Below are 24,028 nucleotides of genomic sequence, written 5' to 3'. Positions count from 1 at the left end.
AGTGCAGGGTATGAGGATGAGCTCGGGAGAAGCTCCTTGCTGGGGGAAATCAGCCAGCAGGCATCACATACAGCGCGAGCCCAGCTGTAATTTTATTTAAAAGGTTTATTACAACTGCTTAGTATTTCTAATCACCCATTAAAAGGAAGGCATCAGTTCAAAGACTTTCTGACATCTTATGGAAAACTATGTTCTTGGAGACAAGTTCTCTCTCCTCAGGGCAGTCAAGATTTTCTGTGTTTCTCTCCATCTGTTTTCAGTTCTGAGGACATCTGCCTGGATATAAAACCTTTGCTGATTAGGATTTCAGCTGTTCCAGCTACTTGAAGTCATTATCCTCAGCCACCATCCATTACCATGAAATAATGACACCACTGACAACCACCATCACAAACCCTGAGGTCCTCCAAATATCCCCCTGTTGGAGGATGGACCAGAACCTGTGCAGGCCAGACCAGACCCTGTCCCAGACCCTGTCCAGGTCACACCAGACCCTGACCTATGTCCTCTTGGCTACTGCAAAGCAACTGTCCTGCTGCCAGTGGAGCTGCCTGGGCCACCACTGCTGCTTTTGCTCCTCCAGTTCAGATGAGCTACCAGCGACAGTGGCAGGGGTCATTGCAAACAGAAATAAACAAATTTATCATAAATACAGGAAGGGAGATGAAGCTGACCTCTTTTCTCACCCTTCTTAAAGCCAGCCAAGAACTGCACCCACATTACAGAGGGTGGTTAAAGCAATCAGGGAACTTGTCAGTAATTTACATGAGGAAGCCACTTCAGCCAGCTCTCTCACATAAAATTATCATCTGTTAAATCCTGAGGTCAGGAGATGCTGTTAAAAGTTGAGAGCTGCATTTGCTGACACAGGAAGCTAAGTCCTGTCATGGGGGATGGTCCTCAAGGATTCCCCATCCCTTCCCTCTGCCAGGTCACTCTGGGCAGCTGCTGGGCAAAGGGGTACAGGCTGCCTGCACAGGCCCTCACCAAAACCTGGTTCCCATCAACATTTGCACCATCCTCTCCATTGTTCTGGGTGTTTCTTGGCTTTGCCCATGAGCACTGACCTAGCCTTGAGTATCCTGAATATTTCTACAGAGCTACAGAGAGGAGTTCACACCCCCTTGGTCTGATCCTTTTTGGCTCTGCCTCCATCCCCTCCACTCTCCCCATCACCCTCATCATGATCATCCTCCTTCAGTGGAAAGAAATGCCCTAGGAATCTGGGAGAAGACTGGAGAGAAAAAGTGAAATGTGAGTGGACAGAAGGGTCTCCATGGGTAACACGATGGAAACCATCCAAGAACAGCCCACATCTCTGCAAAGCAGAGTCCTGTCACTGCACACAAGGCCAGGAAGAGAAAGAATTAACTCCTGAGCAACTGGTAGCTATGCAGCCTAAAATTGTCTAGTGAAACTTGATATGAGTGTTGCACCAAACATCTTTCAGACTTAAGTTTGTATTATTTGCTGACTCTGGAGCTGTTTGCAATCTTTTGATCATTTGGAACAGCGTGTCCCTTAGAGACACAAACCTTATTATCCTTTGACCCAAATGGAAGCACTTCCCAGGACCACTTATGCAGAGACATGTGAACATGGTGCCACCCCCAGTGCAGTGAGTCCTGCAGAGAACCAGGGCATCTTAGCTCAGGTAATGGAGTCATCTTGCTTTCAGCAACATACAAATTATCACACTATCACAATTCCCTATGCCACAATAGACAGGACAACACCCCTTGGCAGCTCTCATCACAAACCCAATAACTCTGTCCAACCCCACAAGAACATCCATTTGCATCCAAGACAGAGAGTGAATAAAATTACTATAGTAAAGATATTTTTTTTTCCTGCATACTGTAGCAACATGATCCTTGCTTACCTTTCAACAGGGTCTCTCAGCATAATGATGAGTTTGGCATTTGGCTGGAAGGCATGGAGAAAATCCTGGATTAAGAAGGGAGGTTCTCCTTCAGTACTGTTGTCATAAAAGAAGATCCAAGCGTTGTTGTCCCACATCGTTGAGGCACTGGCTTCCCCTGGAAATTATAAGCATCTCTGCTAGTAACTCATGTAATTCTTTGTATTGAAGGGAAAATGGCTCAGTTTTGAACTGGTGTAGGCTGTTTAAAATGGACTATTAATTTAAATATCTTACAAATTGATCTGGCTCATGCTCCCCAGAGCCAGAGCAATCACACTGAGCTGTACCCTTGCGAACACAATGATGGTTCAGGCAGGTTTTTATGTAATTCCACCTGAAATATTACTGTCCACTAATCACACTGCTTCTCATTAGTGGTTAGGACATGCAAATATATTTGATCTGGGTTGGAACAGGCTGCTCAGAGGTTTGGCCAACCCTCCAGCTTGGAGGCAGGAGCTGCTTGTTGCTGAAGACCTGCCGTGCTCCCTGTAGAGCCCTATGGGTTGGTTTCACTGCTCCTCATCTCAGAGAAGTAATTTGCTAACAAATTGTACAACTTGACACAAACTAAAGAAAATAAGTGGAAACGACTGCTGCAGTGGGTCAAAACAAGTCTTATGAGGAGGCTGCCTGAAAGGATGTTGTAGAGAGGTTGGTGCTGGTCTCTTCTCACAAGTAACTGGTGTTAGAACAAAAGGAAATGGCCTCAAGCTGCACCAGGGGAGGTCTAGACTAGACATTAGGAAGAACTTCATCTCTGAAAGGCTTGCCAGACACTGGAACAGGCTGCCCAGGGAGCTGGTTGAGTCACCATCCCTGGATGTGTTTAAAAGTTATCTAGTTGTGGCTCTTGAGGACTTGGGTCAAGGCAGGACTTGGGAGAGTAGGGTTAATGGTTGGACTCGATGATCTCAAAGGTCTTTTCCAACCTCAGTGATTCTGTGATTCTATTAAAATATGTTTTTAAATGTACTAACCAGCAGAATTGTATCACCATGGTTTGAAATATCCTTTTCTGAGAATTAGTTGTCAGAGCTTTTTTTACATGACTACAAGTATTCATGCAGATTAAGTAAAATATAAGTATATACTAAATATTAGACAAAAGAAAAAGTCCATGGAATAAATAACACATTTGGTTAAATGCCAGATTCTGATACCCTTAGTTTCTGAAGAAGCTTACTCTGAAAGTAATGCTACAGGGAGGAACACAATCAGTAACATCTCTGCCAGAAAAGGGTATATGATACTTCAGCTGCTAAATAAATGATCTGATATGATGCTTTGAATGGTGTAATCTCCCCTGTCTGCTTAAGTGGCAATACTGCCATTTATGGGGCACACTATTCTTGAATAAATCACCTACAGAAGCTTTTGGAAACTTCCACTCTGTGACAGCCTAGTGAGAGCTGGTTCTTGTTAATGAGGTTTTTTGAATCAAAAAGAATGAGATGAAAAAATAACAACATTAAAGATTTATTGACTTGCACATGGTCTCCCTCATTTTTTTCTCCTGGGAAAGTCTAATAATGGTTTTTAAATATGGCCAAAATTCAACACAGAAAAGATGCTGGCTCTAAATTTAAGCTTAATAAAGAGTGGGAGTTGATAGAAAACACATTAATCTCATGTTTTGTTCATTTTGCCTCTCTTCAGGAGGAGATCAGGTCCATTGGCTAATGTGTCCAAAAGAGCTCTGCATTTCCATCTCTGACACTTTTATTACCTGAGCTAAACCAAATCAATGCATTTACACATAAATGGGCAGATTCTCTGGGCGTCACAGAGCAGAACACTCCACAGATGTTGTTTCAGCTGGATCAGCTGCCACCCCAGAATGTCTAAGGGAGGGACAACCACAGCATGGCTGGATCATGCAAAAGCATCAGTGGGGGCTCAAGGTGCTGCTCTAATGCAGCCAGGGAGAATCTGGGTGCAAGGAGGCAAATCTTCCCAAAACAAGATGCCTGTTTAGGATTAAGGGGAGAAAAAAACCCCAAACCCAACAGACCCATCATTCCCTCCTGACTTTTATCATTTCGAGTTCCTGAAGCAGCCAAAAATACTCCTGACAATATGACAGTGTTCCTGTCTGGTTTGTAATACAATGTTATTATCTGTAAAGAGAATGAGCCATCCTAAACATCGGATAAATTAATCACTGCTATAGTAATTATGTCAAATCACAGCAGTGCAACCAAAAATACATTAATTTTCTTATGGACTTAAGGAACATACAAATTACTAAATTGGCTAAAGAAGAGATGTATCATCTCTTCATCCAGTCATGAATGGATTAAAATCATACTGTGTTTTCCCAAGACATTCCTCTGAATTTATCCTAGCAATAATCACAAATAAACAAGACCTGCTCAGGATGCCCCAGGCTAGACTAGTGTTGTCTTTTTGGTTCGTCTCTAAGCAGATGTTGGGTTTCTTGGGAAAATGCAGTTATTATCCACTAAGCATAACTTCCACAGAAGCTTAACTTCCAAAATAATGTAACATGATAAGCTACTGAAATGTTTATAGTTTTAATTTGATGTTTATTTCTAGTCATCTCAAAGAACCAAATGGAGGATTTCAAGTGGACCTGATATTCATAGAGTCACTTCAGCCCAGCTAGCTTTGTTTGTTGGGTTTTTTTACCAAGGTCATAAACGACTGACTTAATGAGTATAATCATTCAGGAATTTTCCTGTAAACTTAATAAGAAAAGCGAACAGAACCTTAATGAGACAAGAAATGAGACTACAGGAAAAAGAAACACAAAGTGAATTCTAGAAAAAGCGGTAACGGGAGGTAAGTAATCAAAGATGTACATTGTCAATTAGATTAGTGAATTTAATTAGTATAAGCGCTTCACCCATGAAAGGACAGGAGATGTTATTGTAAGGAGGAGGAAAATCTGCAGATGTCCTTGATGGCAACATTTCTTAAGACCTCATCTTGCAAATTTTGCTCAGTGTTGAATATTTAATCAAGTGAATGACGGACTTTGATGGAGGCTGAGGAAGTACTGCACAAACAGGAATAGAGGCCAAACCTCTGGTTTAAGTACCATAAGACACGGTCACCATTTCATCCAGCCAACAATAGGTTAGATTTTTTTTCTACTAGAATGAGACCAAAGAACTAAATTATTCTGGGGGTATGCCCTCTGAGGGCAGCAAAAATCTTGTCTCCATATCCTGTAGAAGACTGACTTCAGGCCTATTTGAAGAGTCTCATTTTCATGGGGAACTGTCTCTTGCACAACTAGTATTTTCATGGACTGTGCCTGGTTTCCCTGGGAAATTTGGGGGTGACAGAACCTTCTCTTCTCCTCAGTTTTCTGGTTTTAACAGACAGCAAAAGCAGAATGTAGGAATTTCTGCTGACATTCCTTATGAGCACTATAAACTCATCCCATTGTGGATCACAGTGGACAAGCATGGTGGGTCATGGAAAGCAATCCAGGGATCTCTCTCTAGAGCCCAGTCCTAACTAGTGTCTAAACCTTTTTCTTTCTTTCTTTCTAAACCTTTTTCAGTGTTCTTTAGGTAATTTAATATCAACTGAAATGGTAAGATTATATTCATATAGTATCCTGTACAGTGCCTCAGGGTTCCACAACTGGAAAGAAATACTGTGTAAGAGAGGTTCAACTCTGCTCTCTGTTCCTGGTCTTGACACCTGAATTATCTTCACTGCTAAAAAAGCAGCTCAGGAGTTTAATCACATTCATTTCAGCCCACTATAGGCTACACAGGGATGACACAAAGAATGGTGGTCATCCTTCTGACAGGTATCTTATACTGAAGCTTAAGAAGAGCTGTGTTGCCATCAGGGAAACTGTCTCCAGTCAGCCCCAGGCTTTCTGCAGCACCCCTTCTATGTTGCAATGCCACAGTTAGTGTGTTAGCCCAGACCCAGAGTTTGAACCTGAAGCTACAATCCCATCACCACAGGCAAACCCCTTGGCAGGAAAACAAAATTAAAGCAAAGTTTGAAGGAGTCACCAAGGTCATCCTCATTCTTTTTTTTTTTTTTTCATAGAATCACAGGCTGGTTTGGGGTTGAAGGGACCTCAAAGATCATCCAGTTCCAATCCCCTGCATGGGCAGGGACACCTCCCACCAGCCCAGGTTGCTCCAAGCCCCATCCAACCTGCCCTTCAGCACTGCCAGGGATGGGGCAGCCACAGCTTCTCTGGGCAACCTGGGCCAGGGTCTCACCACTCACTTTTAAAGAAAGATTTAACTAAAAATGCTGATGTTTATCAGACATGAATTGCTTACTTAGGTGTTTTCTAAAGATAATCACAACTCTTTAACAAAGAGTAACCACCCTCCAGGAAAAGGCAAGAACTTCTGCACTATCCACACACACCAGAGAAACCCAACATCCGGGGCTCGGTGCCATAAACCATCCACACCTGGGAAGATGTCCCTCTCATGCCTTAGCTACCAATGCTGCCAACCTGGAGCTGCAGAGACATATTTCAGAGGCTGCATTTGCCCTACCAATGATGATGTTGTTCATCTCGCCGTGCTCTTTGGCTGCTTCACTCTGCAGCACCCCCTGAATCTGATGAGCTGCTAAGTCAAACAGGTCCAGGTAATCTTCCACTGGGTAGCGACTGTGGAAGCCATCCCTCAGGCGAATGATGCCTAAAAACAGTGACAAGAGAGAAGATTAGTAGTAGTAGTAGCACTGATAACGAAGTGATGATAATATCAAGGCAAGATTAACCACTGGTATAAACTTCACATGGCTGGTGCTGAGCCAGTGAACACCAGCACAAAATTAGACCAATGAAATGTAACGCAGCTAAAAGTGCCAATAATGAAGTAGCTGAGATTTGAGATACTATTTGATTAAACTGTAAATTCACAGAGATAGGAAATACCTTAAGCATTCTGTTTAACAGTACCTGCATGAACAGCTTGCATTTATTTTCTTCTGAATTTAGCTTTTGGAATTAATGTAAAAGACCAGATTCTGCATTCATTTGCATCAATATGAATTGAAGTCTTATTGGACTCCCACTAGATTTACTGTATTAAGACTGAGAACAGGCTCTGATGCCAAATATGCAAATCAATGTGCACTTATCAAAGCCAGAGAAGTGGGAAATCATTGATGTTTTTATCTTTCACAAGTATGACAACAAAGCACCATGATAACATCATATTTTTTTTTTTCCTCCCTTCCTTCCCTACACTCCAGGGTGAGTTCATTAGCACCTTCTCCCTGCATTTCTCAGCATCTTGAGCCACATCTGTGATTTTTATACTCCTTTTCCCACTCTTCTTTCCAACTCTAGTCTCACTTCTCCACTTTCGGTCAATGCTGCCCATGCTCATCTTTGCATTCTTGCTTCTCACCACATGACAAGAGAGTTTCTTGAGCAGGCAGAGGTCAAGGACAGCCGTGGGAAGGCAACAGAATAGGAGCAAAACTGAGTATAGAGCAGAACTTCTCAGCTCTCCCTCTCCTGTTCCTGCAAGGCCAATAATTATCAATTATGTGAGAGGAAGCTCAGCAAGGGAGGTGTTTTGTCCATCCTCTCTGGTTTTCCCCTTTAGGAAAGTGGTTTTAATGAGGACAAGAGAAAGCTCAGCAGTGGCGTTTTTGGTGGGTTTGTCTTTTGTTTTGAGGGGAAAAAGAAAAAAAAGGTACATGCATGGTGCTGCAGTCTGCCTTGGTTTGTTGCCACCCCACTCATGGGAAGAGAAATTGTGGCCCAGAGCCTGGAAAGGGAGACAGTCAAGCTGGGACAGAGTCCTGTAGAGCATCAACCATCCCAGCAGAACAGGAAAGTGGTGACTTGCGAAACGGGCTTCTCCCCAGGAGGGCTGTTTAGCTTCAGCTGAAATTAGTCAGTCTCATAAAAACCCACTGAATCAGAGAATGCCATAAAACAAAGAGACTTTCTTCTCCGGATAAATGCTACAAGCTAAACCAAGTTACTAGCCAGGAGCATAGGAGTCATACCTACTAGGTAGAGAAAGTAACAGTTTCATTTGTTAGTCTATTTGTCATATTTATTTTATTAATTTATATTTTTTTCTGTTTTTAAAAATAACCATTAATTAATGGGCTGTTTGGGCAGAGAGAAAGGACTGAGCCACCAGGAGCAAAACTTAATCTTCCACCCTCAATAGCAGACAGCCTGAGATGATGGTGGGAGGGTCATGTCAACAGATCTCCCTACTGTCATATCCCAAGCTCTGCAATCTTCCCTCATTCTTCAGCTTTACAAAGTAACTTAAAAAAAAAATAAATTATGCAAAGAAAGTTCTCTTCAGGCTCTGCACTTGGTCCCCACTGGTTGACCACAAGATTGTGCAAGTGGAGAGCTTGTGAATGCCAGCACAGAGGTAGGACTGAATCCTTGTTCTCTGATTCTATGCACTCCAGCCTGATTTTGTAAACTCCTCTCCCTATTTTGTAGGTCCAGCTCTGAGCTTTAGTGACTCCAGCCTTGCTTTAGTGCAGCTGGATCCACCATTTCCCCCAACATTAATTCCAAACACGTATGTTGAGGCTGATGTAGAAGCAGAGAACAATTTAGTATAAAGGATTTTAGCCTAACATTTCCATTCAGCTCAGCCTTCCCACCAGTGCTCTCATGGAAGACACAATTTTCCACAGAAAGTTTTGCTGCCACTCCCTACACCTGCACTCCCAGAGACAGGCAGCATGGCATTGGTGCTGGATGGTGTCCAAGCCTTAATTCCCCTTTCTTCACTGATCTGACTTTTCACCTTCAGATCAGGAGGTACTTCTTATTTGTCTTCAACCAACTGCTGACCGTGATGAACAAGTGTCTTCTCATGGGACTTCTGAGGCCACCATGATGCTTTTCTTGTCTGAATTTGTTACTAGCTTAGCCCCCCTATTCACACTGGTACCTTCTAGGAGTGTCTCCTACGCTGGACCAAATTAGCTCAAAAGCAAAATAGTATTTTCATCCGATTGCTTTAACTCTTAGTTTCTAACATACATTTAGAAAATGCTTAAGCAAGTATTTTAGCCACTTTCTTATGGAGTTTGCAAAGGTGATAATACAAACTCTAAGAACAGAGCAAAAGTATTTCTGTAATCATAAGACTGGCCTTCCTTGGCTCCCAGGGAAGAGAGAACAAGGGGAACACAAACACTTGAGATGGCTAAAACAATAAGCCCTCAGACACCCTTTGAAGGTGCAATCAGGAGGGATGGATATGTCTTGCTCTAGGTGGCCCTAACCTCAACTGTTCAAGTATGCCTTCAGAGACAATGGGTCACTTCATGAAATATTGGTGTCAACGAGGAGGAGAGTACCAAAAATACAGGCAGGTTCCTTGATGTGAGAGCTTTCTCATCCAGACCATCTCTACCGTTCAGTGCTTGACTAGAGCTGCAACACTAACAAGGCTCCTACCACAAGGCACAACTGTGTTTATTGAACCATAAGAACCAAAGCCACCCACATTCCAAACACTGACCCATCATTTATTCCTGTAAGAATTTCACAGCACAAAACTCAGTGCTACTCTTTCAATCTCCCATCACAACCTCATAGTTCCTCTTCCTGTTTTTACAAATTCACAGGGTTGTGTTTTTTTCATCTAGTGTCTTTATTTTTTCCCTTGTTTCACCAAACCACTGCAAATTAAGCAAAAGACACATGCATCATCTCAAGGTTTAACCCAAAACACCATCAAACAAAAGCAGCCTGGAACCTCCTGAACACACATCACCTGGCTTTTTCAAAACAGCTAATTCCAGTGGCTGCACAATAAGCCAACATGGAGCAAATCCATCAACTTCATCCCAAATAGGCACGAGAAAAGTCCAAGTTGAACAGACAACTCTCCTGATTACCAGAGGACAGGTTTACTCACCAAACCGCTTCCTTGTCCACCAGTGTGGCTCTTTGATGGCAGAGAACCGAACATCTGGATGCAGCCTGAGCCTGTCATACAGGTCTGTTGTCCCACACTTGGGCTGCCCAATGATGTAGAAGTGGGGCAGGCAGCGCAGGCGATAGTGTTTGTCCTTGTAATGGTACAAGTGGTTCCAAAACACCTTCTTGAGGTAATCAAAGATGATCCGAAAGCGTCTCGAATACAGTGCATAGGAGTTGGTGGCATAAGGGTCTGTGGTTGTGTTCCCCCTGTACTCTTCGTACCAACAAGGATTCTTGCTATTTGGAAGGAATTTATTAGGAATTACTGAAAACATCTGCAACATAAAGAACAACAGTTTCAGTCAAGGCAGAAAAAAAAATTGACAGTTATACTTTTCTAACTTCACACAGTAAGAGATCACAACAGAAACGCTACGTGGACATTTTTAACTCCTGGGTTATTTAACTACAAAGCCTAGAATCATAGAGTGGTTTCATTTGGAAGGGACCTTAAAGATCACCAACCTAACTGATTCCTTCTGATGATCCTGGAAACAACTTCTGTACAAACAACTGGATTGAGAGAGGAGTACTTTTAGAATTCCTTTGATTTTAAGGCCAGAAAGGACCTCAATAATCCCCCAACTCCCCTGCAATTGTTAAAGTCAAACACTTTAATACTCAATAATACTCAAATCAAATTAACCTCCAGTTTTTAACTCTGAAATACAAGGCTTGCACTGACTGGATTTGCAGGGAGGCACACCGGTAATCTGGTCTTAGAAAGGCTCCTTTCTTATTTATCACTTAAAATGACTGGCAAATAGAAGTCAGAATGATTTTGCCTGAGAAAAGGTGAAAATTCAATGAGGTTGTACAGCTATCTGAAGACTGCCTGACTTCTTATTTCAGGTGTCAACACCATTTATATAACTCATCTATTTTGCCCAGGACTCAGAATTATGGGATCTACAAGATCAGCTTTTCAGCTGCTGTAAATCAAGAGGTTGTAGGTGGTGTAAATCCCCATATGAACATCTGAGCAGTGGTACTTTTTTTTTAATCTGGGTAGAAGATTGACCCAAAAGTCTTGGAGTAAACAAGTGTCCAGCAGTTTCAGACACACTTTAATTCATACTTACATGTGGCTCTTGTTTCCTCAGCTCTTCTAAATCAGGGCGCTGTCTTGTTATGAACTCTATCTTTGAAGTAATAGTGTCAATAATTAATTTAATGCTTGGATAATCCTTTACATATGAAATATTTATTTTAGAAGGCTGGTAATGGTCTTTCATGTCACTAAGGCTTTCATTGTCCATTAAGCTTGGATTGCTAATAAAAGCTCCATAATGAAAGGGAGACGGTATCAGCAAGAGGCCATGCTTGGCTCCAGTCAGTATGTAGGATGCCATCACAAGAGTCATTATAATCAACCCAAATATTAAGCTGCATAGCTTCCCCTTCCTCAAGCAGAAAAATCCATTCCAGCTTTCACTGTGATCAGTCCTCACTTCCAGAACTGCGAGCAACTTCATCTGCTTGCTGTCGGTGTACAAAGGGACCTTACTTTCTCCTTTGCAAACAGGACACTTCTGGTTATTATGCCTGGGTCCACAGCATCTGAAACACTGTCTGTGCAAGTCATTTGGTAATAAACATATGCAGCAATTAATGCAATAACTCATATTACTACTGGTGAACTCCTGTATCAGTGAGCCAAGCACAGCCATAAAAACGTTGCTGAAACGTATGAGTCATCTTCTGTCAGGCTGAAATGATTCAATTCCTTGAGTGATTCTACAACTACTCAGCAATGCAAGGGGACAGGTTCAAGCCAGAATAATTAAAAGCACTCAAAAAGTGACAGTTGTCATATCAAGAAAAAGAAAATCCCGCAACCAACGCACAAAAATGGATGCACTGTGGACTTGGTTTGAAGAATTTGGCTCAGTAAGAGGAATGTGGCAAAGTAAGAATCAGCTGCAGAGCCGGCTCCAGTTTTTCCCATTGGGCAAAATGAGAAGGAAGAAAAATTGTTACGTGGCGTGAAAATATGCAAAAAATAAAAATAGCTCATTGTCCTCTGAGTTATGCTGGAAAAGGCAAATATGGGTGGAAATTCCCAGGTATTCTCAAAACAGGTGGGTTCCAAACCAAATCGCTGCTGGTGGAAGCTTCATCCTCCCAGAGGTGGCTTCAAAGATTCACATTGTCCAACCTAAAGAAGCAGAACCGTGTATATAGAGAGAGACACAGAACAGCAGACACAAAATTCCCTTTCATACAAAGCCTTCACGGCAAAGTACAACCCACCACAAGTAATTTCACAACTGGATTTGAAAGATGTCTTCTGTTTGCCACGCACATTAATCACAGCAATCACAATATTAAACCCAGGCAACGTCTGGCTTCAAGCTCACAGGGAAGTGCCCTTTCTTTAAAATCACTCTTCTGTTTACATCAAGGAGCAGCTGTTATCACAGCTAACACTACACCACTTCCCTCAGCTGCTCACCAACCCGTCTAACAGACCTTAACCTGCCCCTTAAAGAAGGAAGCATTTTTGGACAGTGTTCAGTAACACAGCTTACGTTCCACCTGTGACCCTAAATTATCTGTCCTGATGCGGGGTAGGCACCTGGTCAAGAGGAACAGGAAGGGATAAAACAACAGTCTCCTTTCAAGCATGTGAGATAAAATATAGAAATAAAACCAAAAGCCACAAGTGAAATATTCAGCAAATTGAAGGGATTAAGTAACAGACACGAGCAAAGGCTCGTGACAGGATCTCTGGTTCCTGGACCAAATGGTTCTGGGGTGAGAGCAGCCACCCGTGACTTGCAAAGCCACCAAGAAACTTTCAGCTCCACTGAGCCAAACACGTTTTGAAAACATAGTGCTTGCTAAAGATGGCAAGACTTATTATTTAAATGAAATGGGCAATTAGTACTGCAGCTTCAAGGCAAGAACTTAGATTCAGCAGATCCTTCTAATGGTCTGCTCCTTGGGAGAGGTTGTTCAGAAACTGCAGGAGGGGATGGAAGAATTCAGAAGCATGGCAGCTTTACCTGAACAGAACAATAACTGTTGCCCAAAAGACTATGGATGATGAAATGCTAATAATTGCATCCTTTTTCAGACTAAATTAATCTGTGTTATAATTAACTTCACCAGACCAGAGAAGCAGCTCATTGCTTTATGGAATATCTAAAGGTCCATCATTCACTTTTACCACTTAAATGAAAATACGTTTCCACACATCACCATAATAAAAATATGGAATAGGAGAGATGTTCAATAATTCACACTTGGGAAAAATTAGTGTATTATCGAAGTAACACAATCAAATCAGCACCATTTTAATTCCCATGTAGGTGCAATTCTCCTAGTTAAAACACACCTCAGTAACCATGTGCAAATTTTTTCCTCAGTACTTTGCAAGTGGCTCCCTCCTCTGGACAAGCACTAGTTGCTGCTTCTCTGCAAAACCCCATCTTTCCTTTCAAGGCTCAGAAGTGCTTTTAACCTGCACTGTTTCCAAACTTTCTTTCTTTCTTTTCTTTCTTTCTGTTCTCTCTCTCTCTCTCCTTCTCTCTCTCTCTCTCTCTTTCTCTCTCCCTCCCTCCCCCTTTCTTTCTCTCTCTCTCCCTTTCTCCCTCCCTTTCTCCCTCCCTTTCTCTCTCTCTCTCTTTCTTTCTCTCTCCCTTCCTCCCTTCCTTCCCTCTCCTCAAGCAGCCTTCATTCCACCCAGAAAACTCTGACTTCACTCATCCTTTGGCACAATTCTGTCACCAGGAGAAATCTTCCCACCTGATTTTGCTTCCTGGCTCCTGAGGAGCAACACAACATGCTGCTGAAGAGCACATTTGTGCAATGTCCAGGACATACCAATAATGAAAATAATTTCTCATGATGATCCAATAGCTACACAAAGGGTCCTCTGATTACCCCTACAACAAACAAAATCACAGAAGTATAACCATGACTAATTATAAGTCCTAGAATTTGGTTATTTTACCTTTAATTCTTTCAACTCTTCTGAATTATTCAGAAATGTTGATATTACACCAGATAATAACTCCTGGCTCATTCCTACAAAAGTGTGCAGGTCAGATGGGGCAGTCACTTCAGATCTTGCATTACTCCTGTTTCTTTGAGCTGCATTTTTTCTGTGAGACAAAGCCCTTTGGTAAAATTATTTCTATCGTTGATGTTTCTCCCACCTAATACTGTCACATAATGGAGAATTTCTGCAATCACAGCAAGCAGGCTGTATCTCAGGGGCTCAAGAATAATTATTTAGATAATTGCTGAACAAAAGCATTTGCAAAATACCTTCCTATGGAAAAAAAAATAAAAGTTCATTTCCTTAATGAGTTTATTCTACAAGTCAGATGAGGCCAGTTACTATGAACTGCCTATTTAAAGGACAAATACATCCATTTTCTTTCCCAATCCTCTTCTAATGGAGCCTTAAACTTGCTTAGTGATACTGACTGAGCAGAGTTATCTGAGATAGTCTTCCAGAATCAATTCAAGGCTTGTGTATTTGACATTAATTCTTAAGTTTTCAAAAGAGCCATCAGAGACTCATTAATGGATACAGGGTGCAGGATCTTAGAAAATCCACATAAGCTTCTCAGTCCTATTTTATGTCCATTTCTTTGTGATTAAAATGATACTTGTCAGATGCAGACACCTTTCATGTAACTCCAGTACAAATACTACAAACTCAAGGAAAAATCATGTCAACTGCATCTTTGACAGCTGAAGAAAATGCTTTATCAGGAAGCTGATACAAGGGGAATAAAGCCAAACAACCACGCAAAAAGAACAACCAACAAAATATGCTCAATATGCTTGGGCTGCAGTAAAACTGAGATCTTAATCACACCAATCATAAGGGAAAAGGGGAAAATTTAGTTCCACCAGCAACCATAACTCTGCCAACTTATGCACACACACTACAACAGGCTGCTTAATTAGATGATCAGCTTGATGACCCACCACGGGGCAACAGGACATATTGCTCAGCCAGTGGAACAGAGAAGTTGATTTGATTTTATTTTAATAACTGCCAGTTGCAGACTTCCCACTTCACATGACTTTCCACTGTCTTGTTCATGTAGTAAAAATACTCAACTGTAATAAACACATAAAAATCAGGATATAATTCCCTACTGCCACTCCCTTCTCTTTACCAAGAAGGTTTTAAGAAAAGTTCATTCTCTGACCATTTTACCACACAATGAAGGCTGCCCAGCAGAAGGCCAGGATCTTTCCTACAAGATATTTTGGTTTCTTCCATTCACCATTTCCAGTAGTCATAACCACAGACACACTTCACCTTTTCTGTATTTCATTATAGAAAGCAGAAGGCTGTGAACTGCAGACAGAATAAAGGTTATGGAGATTTGAGTTGGTAATAAACCATTTATGGGTTGTTTTTTTTTATTATTATTATTATAGTTGCAAAACTGCTCTCAGTTCCCTGGCAGAATATGACTCTCTTTACACAACAAGCAGTGTCTTTGTGTATTGTTGAATAATGTAGCATGTCATTTCCTCTTGTTGAAATGAATGGTGAATTATTTATGATCGTGTCTATACGGTGTTTGTCTGTTGTGCAGAAATGTGTCCCAGCTCTAACCACACAGCAGAAGTCAACATCAGCCTTTTCAAGCTCCTTGCTCAAAAGCAATCCTCCTCATAAATAAGCTAGATAGGGTAAAAATATGAATTCCACCAAAAATTAAACATGTGGGATTTTTTCTCATTCACATCTTTTTGCTCACTGCAAATATTTGAGATTCTGTTTTCTTTTAAATATATGCTTCATAAAACTTCTCCCCTTTCTCTTAAAGGATTGCAAAAGAAGACTGTAATCAAAATTACTATAAAAAGAAATTACTTTAATGTGCTCAGCCATAGAACTGAAATTCTCCCATGAATAAGACAAAACAGATGGAATAGATTTTACATGCACACACTTCTTCTGGACATCTAAGTGTCTGAACTGCTTTTCAGGTCACCAGTCTTAATATTTAATGTGCTTTCCCTTGTTCATAATTCTTTAAAATCAAGATAAAACACACTTTTGCTCATACACTTAAGGCTAAATTTTATCCTAGCCTTGTTACTTTAATCTTTGATGTCAGTGGAGCTACAGCACTTTGTTTCCTCTCTTCACACTATATAATTAAAACGTGGGACTCAGTGAGGCCAAAAGTCTAAACATATTTGAAAGACTTTAGACCATGAATGAGATTTAATCTATCAATGGCTGCTATCTTAAATTCCCAGACACTAGAAAAAAGAGAAATCTTGTAATAAATCTGTTAATACCTGTTCTTACACCCTCACTGAGCATTTATTACTGGCTGTGGGCAGGAGAGAGGAACAGAGGTGTCTTTGCCAGTTGAAGATCTGAGCAAAAATCATCCTGGGCAGGTCAGAGCCTGAAAATAGGGATGTGTGAGACGGGATAGAAAAGAATCCACCTACTCTTAGGTGAGATGGGATGATGCCCAGCCAAAGCCTGCCACTCAGCTCCAGCTCCCACAGACAGGCTCTGCAGTCTCACAAAACACATTTTCTTTTCTCTTTCTCTTCATTTTCCTAGTCCCACTCATGTCAGGCATCACATCAAGGACTTATACTTTGATGTGCTTAATAGCGCTCAGAAAAATTATCTCTTTTTCCCAAGGAATTTTATTATTTCTCAGCAAGACTAACAACCTAAAACTATTCATAATGTGGAAAGACACAAGAGCACTTCATGTTCTTGTTCTGTTGCTTCCTTGTTATGGGAAGACCTTCAGCTGCTGGGCTGTCTGTTATTTCTCAGTGTGATGAGAAGCAATTGCACCACAAGAAGATACTTCAGCTGCAGCACCACCCAAAGCAGACATGTGGAACATCTCCTCTGCAGCAGGTAGCACTCACCCCCTTCCTCTTTTGTAAATGAAAGCTACAGATGTTATAAAAACAAGGATAGACACCTTCAGTGAAAATAATAAGAAAAGGATTAGGCAAAAGATAGCACTGCTCAATCTCATCTGGTCAGTAACTTCTGAAGGAACACATGGCTCCTCATTTAATAATACTTAATATCATTCTTGGAGTAACAGCCTTATTGTTTTAGCCATAGTCTCCTAATTGTTGTCACTAATTTAGATAAATATTCTTACTGCCTAAGTGCTTTCCCTGTCAAAGCAGAAAGATTTGTTGATTCCAAGTTCTCATTTTGTGCTGCTAATGTTGGGGTTTTTTTGAAATTTCAGAGCAAGGCTGATCCCATACCCCCCATGAACACTCCAGAAATGAACTTCCCTTTGGTAATGTTTCACTCTCAAGAGCTCCTGTGAAGACAGGACGGTCATTAGACACAAAAAGATGTAGGTCATTAAGTGAAATGCTGCCCACAATCAGGCCAGGGTAAACTCTCCATGACTCACATGAAGAGGAATGGAAACATGAAAGGGCACAGTAAGGCTGGCAGTGTAAAACCTTCATCAAATTTTCATATGAATTTTGTTTTAAATAAGCAATATTTAGTAGCAGTGCAGCACAACCAGGTTAATTTCTTTTCCATTCCTCCATCACCCACTTCATCACTGCCCATGGCAGCAGGGAACAGATGTCTCACAGCAGTGCTTCAGCCTGTGCAAAAGACATTTGTGACTTCCAAATACATAAATAAAACCTGAAAAACTTTACCCTTATGGATACTTTGGAGCTATCAAGCTCACTGGAAGGGATGAGGATTGAACCAGACCTCAGGCTACACGATGCTTTTGCTCCCAGCCATGGTCTCTTCAGAACAAGCTGAAGTATTTGTACAAGTGTGGTGAAGTATTTGTACAGCATGAGGAAGTTCATCCTATTAGTGGGCAGGTTGTTCTGTTTTCATAAATAAACAGTACAAGCCATAAAAACCTGACCTAAAAAAAAAAATAAAAGAAAATGAACTCAGGAAAGGAGATGAATAATTGTAGATTTTCTCTATCCTGCACAACAATTATTGTAGGCTCCTCAAGTTAACAGTTTCAGAAATAATCTTTGCCTGAACTCCTATCTATTTAACTCAGAGAAATCAACAAGCTGCTAGAAAGAAGACAAGTCAACTAAATGAGAAAAAAGAATCCCTGACCACTGCAACATCCTTGCAAAACAAACCAAACCAAAACAAGCTATTGCACTAGTTTGGAAAAGCAGCAGGACATTAGAAAGCTCAGCAGCCTCCTGCAGACTGAAGTTGTGTAAAGCTTCACTATTTGCTTAAAAAAAAAATAAAATTAAAAAAACCCCAACTAAATCAATGAAACCATCTCTGGAGAAATTATATAAAGCCACTGCAAACATTCTCAACAGTCCCATTTTAAAAGCTGGGATATGTGGTCATAACCCACTCAACCTGCTGAACGCTTGTTCAAGTGTAAAATAACCTTTACAGGCTCCAGTCCTGGATCCTTTTAAAGCCAAAGAAAACCTCCTGCATCACCACTGAATCAGCAATCTCACCAAATAACAATTGGGGTTCATTTCACAACCCAGCCAGTCTCTTTCTCAAGATCTCATCCAAAGATGCTCTGCTCCTTCCTCATCGTGATACATCCAAAGGAAAGGCGAGAACGGAACAAACGACACTCTCCATTTGCAAAAAGAAAATCAACAAACTTCCCTAAAATCAACATTAATGCAATCATCTCAATTAAATAAGGACCCACTCTAATTATTTGGGCTGCAGTGCTCAGGAAGTAGTTACTGAGCTTGAATCACCACTCAATTAGGGCATAAACACTGCCTGAATAAACAGATTCTTGGAAGCAAGGGAAAAAAGAGAGGGGGAGAAGGAAGGGGAGCAGAAGACTGTCCTGGATCAGCTTCAGCATGGCTGTGCCTCCCCCCAGAACCTGTTACTAGGTCTGAAGTCTTGTGCAGGTTCCTAAAAATTACCAAGGTCCAGCTTCTAATGCTCCTAACATGCCACATCCACATAGTCTGAGGTGTTAGTGACCCATTGCCTTGAAAATGAAAATTACAATTAAGCCTGACAATACTCACTTTTCAATTAAACTATTTTTCAGTGAAAAAAAATATAATTTTTTAAAAATCACTAAAAATTCTATCCACTTCTGTGTTGTGTTTTTCATCCTGGCTCAAACCAGCACAGTAATTCACCTGATTTAAGTCAGCCTAGAATCAGACCCACCCTTTATTTTTGAGCTACTCGCTGAATAAAAGTTCCAGATAGGAAAGTAAAACAAAACAACCTCTGGCCTACTAAGAAACTCCAAACTTCTTTATGGTCACCCAGTTTAGACCTAAACTAGCACACAGGTTTACGAGATAATAGACTATTTCCTCCACATTTAAGGTAGGGATGAGAACTTGCCAGCAATTCCACTAACACACGCCTCAGGTCATTTTCTTCTTCCATTCTTCTCCCATGCAAGATTTGCACTGCAGGTTTTATGAGAGCTGAAGAGAAGTATCAGAACCAGCACTGACTGTCATGTCATCTCCAGGAAAGCAGGTCCAAAAACCCTGGAACTAAAAAAGCACCACTGCCAGTCACCCAATCCGTGGTTCCCCATGTCCCAGGCAGAATGACTCCATCACCCTGCAACAGGTTAGAGCTCACAAGGTATTGGAGTCCTTCCTCTGATACAAATATGGAGCAAAATTCTCCTCTTATGCATTTAGTTCAGTCTGAGGGTGGTGAGACCCTGGCCCAGGCTGCCCAGAGAAGCTGTGGCTGCCCCATCCCTGGCAGTGTTGAAGGGCAGGTTGGATGGGGCTTGGAGCAGCCTGGGCTGGTGGGAGGTGTCCCTGCCCATGCAGGGGGAGTGAAACTGGATGATATTTAAGGCCCCTTCCAGCCCAAACAATTCTATGATTCTACAATTTATAAGGATGCTCAGAGCAGGATTTTGCCCATGGTAGATGCTGCTCCTCAAACTTTTGATGAAAACTTGACTATGACGTGCAACATCTCCAGCAATTCATCTCCTAACTTCATTTCCATTCATCTCACATAGTGTCTTGCTACAGAAACACTGACAGATTTATATCGACTACGAAAAAATTGCACACTGTAGAAAATACTTTGTCTCCACATAAATTACTCCAGTGTGTGTCTGCTCACAGAAAAGCCATTTTTAGCCACTTTCAGGAAACACTATGCATGGGCAAAGTTTAGCATCTTTCTTTTTAAATGCTCATAGTCACTGCAACCTCCCAAGGTATCCCCTGCAGTCCTTGAGGTCAACCTATGAAAACAGAGATAAAGTCAGGATTCCATTATCCCAAAAATCTGGCACCAGATTAGAACATTCTAGCATGCAGAATTATTATTAAAATTATTATATTATTATATTTAAATTACTGAATCACACAGACATAAAGTACTGATAGATGGAAGGAACTTCACTTTCACCCCTTGCTGAGAAGAAGTGTACTTTTAAACACTCAGAAAGACACTGAATATCAAAAATAAGGTGAAGACAGGCATAGAAAGTAAAAATCACTTCTTCAGAGATTTGTTGTCAGTGAGAATACTTCAGGCTGAATTTGCCACATTTCTTTTCTTTTGCTATGTAGCAAAAGAAAAAGAACCCAAGAGCTCACAGTGAAGGTGAAGGCATCACCTCAAATCCAACCTCAGAGGGAAAGCAATAAGCCTGGTCTTTCCACCAATGTTTTTATTATATTTCTAATAAGATCAAACTGCTGTGGAAGTTTCATTCCCAGCACAAGGTATCACATTACCTTACAATAATATAAATTCTTGCCTGCATGCTCTCTCTTTCAAGGAATAAATCACACTATCATCCCCCACAGCAGCCAGATTCCTGTTAGAAGAACTAATGCAACAGGGAAACACGAAGCATGAAGGCGGAATCTGTTATGAGGCTCTTCCCCTCCAGATATTTTTTATCAAACAAATCCAGGGGGTTTGGTATTTGGCAGGTGGGAAAAAAAATATCACCTCTAAATACAGCTCCTGTACGCCCTGCAGTCAGACTGTAATCAAAAATAAATAAGTATTTATCTTCAGAAAACTCCAGAGGCAAATGATTGTTCTAGTAGTGACAGAGCTCACTTATCAAACATGGGCTATTTTTTGCTCCACATTTCTTTCTGACAGCTGCCCATCCTGTTTTATGTTCAAGCTTGTTCAGTGCTTGAGCCTCTGGCCAGATAATGCTGTAATTTACACAGATGGCTCTTGGGGAGCACCTTGCTCCAGAGAGATCTGGGTTTTCCCTTCGTGCAAAGCTCAGTGGTGTGAGGGCAACACGGTCCTTTTCATCAACTTATCTGGACACAGGGAAATTGCTCTGGACAGCCAGTTCCTCTCTGTCAGCTCCCATTTCAGGTTTGAGTGACTGCCTCAGATTTAGACGTCTGCCACCAACACCTCCAAGGTTAGGTGAGATGAACACCAAGGCCTCACTGTGGAAAACAAAAACAAATCTTCCCATCCAGAGCCCCAGCTGACTCTTCCTCGAGGAAGGGATGGAGAGCTAGTGTAGCCCAGTGGAATTTGCAGGAAGAGATCTTTCAGTGCTGAACAGTTATTTTAAGCCCAGGTCTTTGTCTCTTGCATCAATTACTGGTCCAGAACCAGCACAAGGGACAAAAACATTAGGAGAGTATTTCCAATGATCCTGCCAAGCATTTTCAGCCTTGTCACACTGCAGAAAGGTGGGCATTCACAGTGATGTTACTCTGATTACCATCTTGTTCTTTTTACACATTTGATGTTACATGATTTTAGCAGCTGCTATCCCCACGTTGCTTTCAAGTGAGAGACATATTCTTTCCACCAGCTGAAAGCTAATTCTTGCTGCCACTTTGCAAATGGCACACGGTCCAGATCAGTAAATCTCATGGGTTGGGAGAGATCAGCTGCTAATTTAAGGCTGCTTTTTGGGATGAATAACATGGTATGGAATAAAAAGAACATACAGAACATAATGCCTTCAGTGCCTGTTTATCTCACAGTGTGGATAAATGTTAGATGCAATAATGCAAGCAAATGATACCTACCAGAATTCCCTTGATACACCTTCACACTTCATGAAGAAGTCTTTCTGAAGGGGATCTGTCCATGCAACACTTACCATTGCTTTAAACACAATATTGTTGTGACAATTCTTGAGCAAATTATGTGCTAACAGCTGCTCATTCATTTTTTAGTGGCTGAGGAGGGATTTTCCTTCACCACCAAGCTGAATTTGCTCCATCAACTTTACTATGGAATCCTAGAATGCCAGGTTTGAAGGGACCTCAAGGATCATCTGGCTCAGCTTTTCTAGGTACTGCTATGGTTTCATATGAGGTGGCTCAGCACCCTCTCCAGCTGAGACTTAAAATTGTCCAATGTGGGGGAATTGACCACTTCCCTTGGGAGACTATTCCAATGTTTGATTGTCCTCATGGTGAAAAAGTTACCTCATGTCCAATCAGAATCTCCCCAGAAGCAACCCGTGTCCATCACCCCTTGTCTTTTCCATGTGACTCCTTGTAAACAGGGAGTCTTCATTTTCTTGGCAGCCACCCTTTAAGTACTGGAACATGGTAATACGGTCTCCCCAAAGCCTTCTTTTCCCAAGGCTGAACAAGCCCAGTTTCCTCAGCCTCTCCTCATATGGGAGGTCCTCCAGTTCTCTCCTTCTCATCCTTGTGGCCCTCCTCTGGACCCTCTCCAGCCTGCCCCATCCTTTTTGTAGAGGGGGGAGCAGAACTGAAGGCAATACTCCAGGTGTGGTCTGACAAGTGCTGGGTAGAGCAGGATGACAACTTCTTGATCTCTGCTGGTGATGCCCTTGTAGATGCAGCCCAGCATCCTGTTGGTTTCCTTGCCCTGCAGCACACTCTTCACTCATGTTGAGCCTGTTATCCACCAAGACCCCCAGGTCCCTTTCCACAGGGCTGCTCTCCAACCAGGTGGATCCCAGTCTGAACTGGACTCCTGGGTTGTGTTCCCAGGTACAAGACCTTACACTTCTGCCTGTTGAACTTCATAAGGTTCCTGCTAGCCCACTCCTCCAGCCTGTCCAGGTCATCCTGGGGGGTTGCTCTCCCTTCTGGAGTGTTAACCTCTCCACTCTCTATCTCAACACAGTCATTTGAAATGTTTTGTGATGACTCATAGATGGTACATTCTCCAGGAGATACACATTACAATGGATGGAAAAACATATCTCATCTGTACATAAGTACCATGCAAGGAGTTTTTTCATGAATGGGGCATTTCAGCTTTCATCTAGTGCTGAGTGGGTGAAAGGAAATCTACACAGCTGCACCCTGAACAAACTCAGTATTAAGAGTCTGCCATCAAAGTTTCTTGTAAATTCAAACAAAAATTAGTTGACAAAAATTACTCATTGATGACAAATCACAACTGTGGTTTGTTTAAAAAAAAAAAACACCAAAAAAACCAAAAACCTCTGTGTTCCACACTTAGCAGTAACTTTTATAAATGTTCAACAACTTGAATTCTTTAAGCAACAGCACAGCAGATAAATGCCAGCCCATTAAAGTACCAAGAAATTACACTCTTGTTCCAAAGTGGATTCAGAGTCCAAGTGGAGATCCTAAAAAGGTCTAAGTATTGTCAAGAAACTGCTAATCAGTTATCTCTGCAAGAGTAACACAGTCTCACCAGATAAAATTCCTGCAGGTAACTGTGGCTACAGTTACTTAAGAAAAGCCTTTCTGATGGAATATTTTATACTGCTTTCAGCATCTTAGGGAAGTGTTTATTCTGCACAAGTCATGCAACATTTACTTCCCAAGTCTCCTACCACTGAATGTAATTGTTTCATCAAAGGCTTCAACTCCATCACTCATCATGTGCTCTTTAACTACATAAAAGTGCAATAAATGTTTACTACCCAGCTTAAAAGACACCATCATTTTGAAGTGTTTCTGCAGGGCTATATATGCATCTTCATAGGCAGAGGACATATTTGCTGTGGAACTTAATGCCATTTGATAATGGACTAAACACTCAATCTTGTCCCCCCTGGTATCTTTGGATCATCACAGCTAAAGACCAACACTATCACAAACTTCAAAGAAATTCAAATATTCATAGAATCATAGGGGTTGGAAGGGAGTGGTATGGTTTCAGAAACATTGTAGAAGTTGGTTGGTGTCTTTTAATGCTTTCCACCCCCAGAAATACTGTTAAGAAAACATGGCATCAG

General features: G+C 41.5%; 1 protein-coding gene across 1 annotated transcript in view; it reads right to left on the bottom strand.

Moving 5' to 3' along the window:
* CHST15 (carbohydrate sulfotransferase 15) overlaps positions 1-24,028 on the bottom strand; it is a 44,527-nt gene that overhangs the window by 7,790 nt on the left and 12,709 nt on the right. The window contains exons 2-5 of the mRNA XM_051618969.1: positions 10,949-12,024; positions 9,802-10,141; positions 6,433-6,579; positions 1,883-2,039 (exon numbers count right to left, since the gene is read on the bottom strand). Coding sequence (XP_051474929.1) covers positions 1,883-2,039; positions 6,433-6,579; positions 9,802-10,141; positions 10,949-11,536 — 1,232 coding nt within the window. The 5' untranslated portion in view covers positions 11,537-12,024. The remainder of the gene's footprint in view (positions 1-1,882; positions 2,040-6,432; positions 6,580-9,801; positions 10,142-10,948; positions 12,025-24,028) is intronic.

This window comes from Apus apus, chromosome 4, assembly GCF_020740795.1.
Source record: "Apus apus isolate bApuApu2 chromosome 4, bApuApu2.pri.cur, whole genome shotgun sequence".
In the NCBI taxonomy this organism is placed as follows: domain Eukaryota; kingdom Metazoa; phylum Chordata; class Aves; order Apodiformes; family Apodidae; genus Apus; species Apus apus.
Note: the sequence above shows the minus strand (reverse complement) of the source record. Positions and strands in the feature narration are given on the sequence as shown.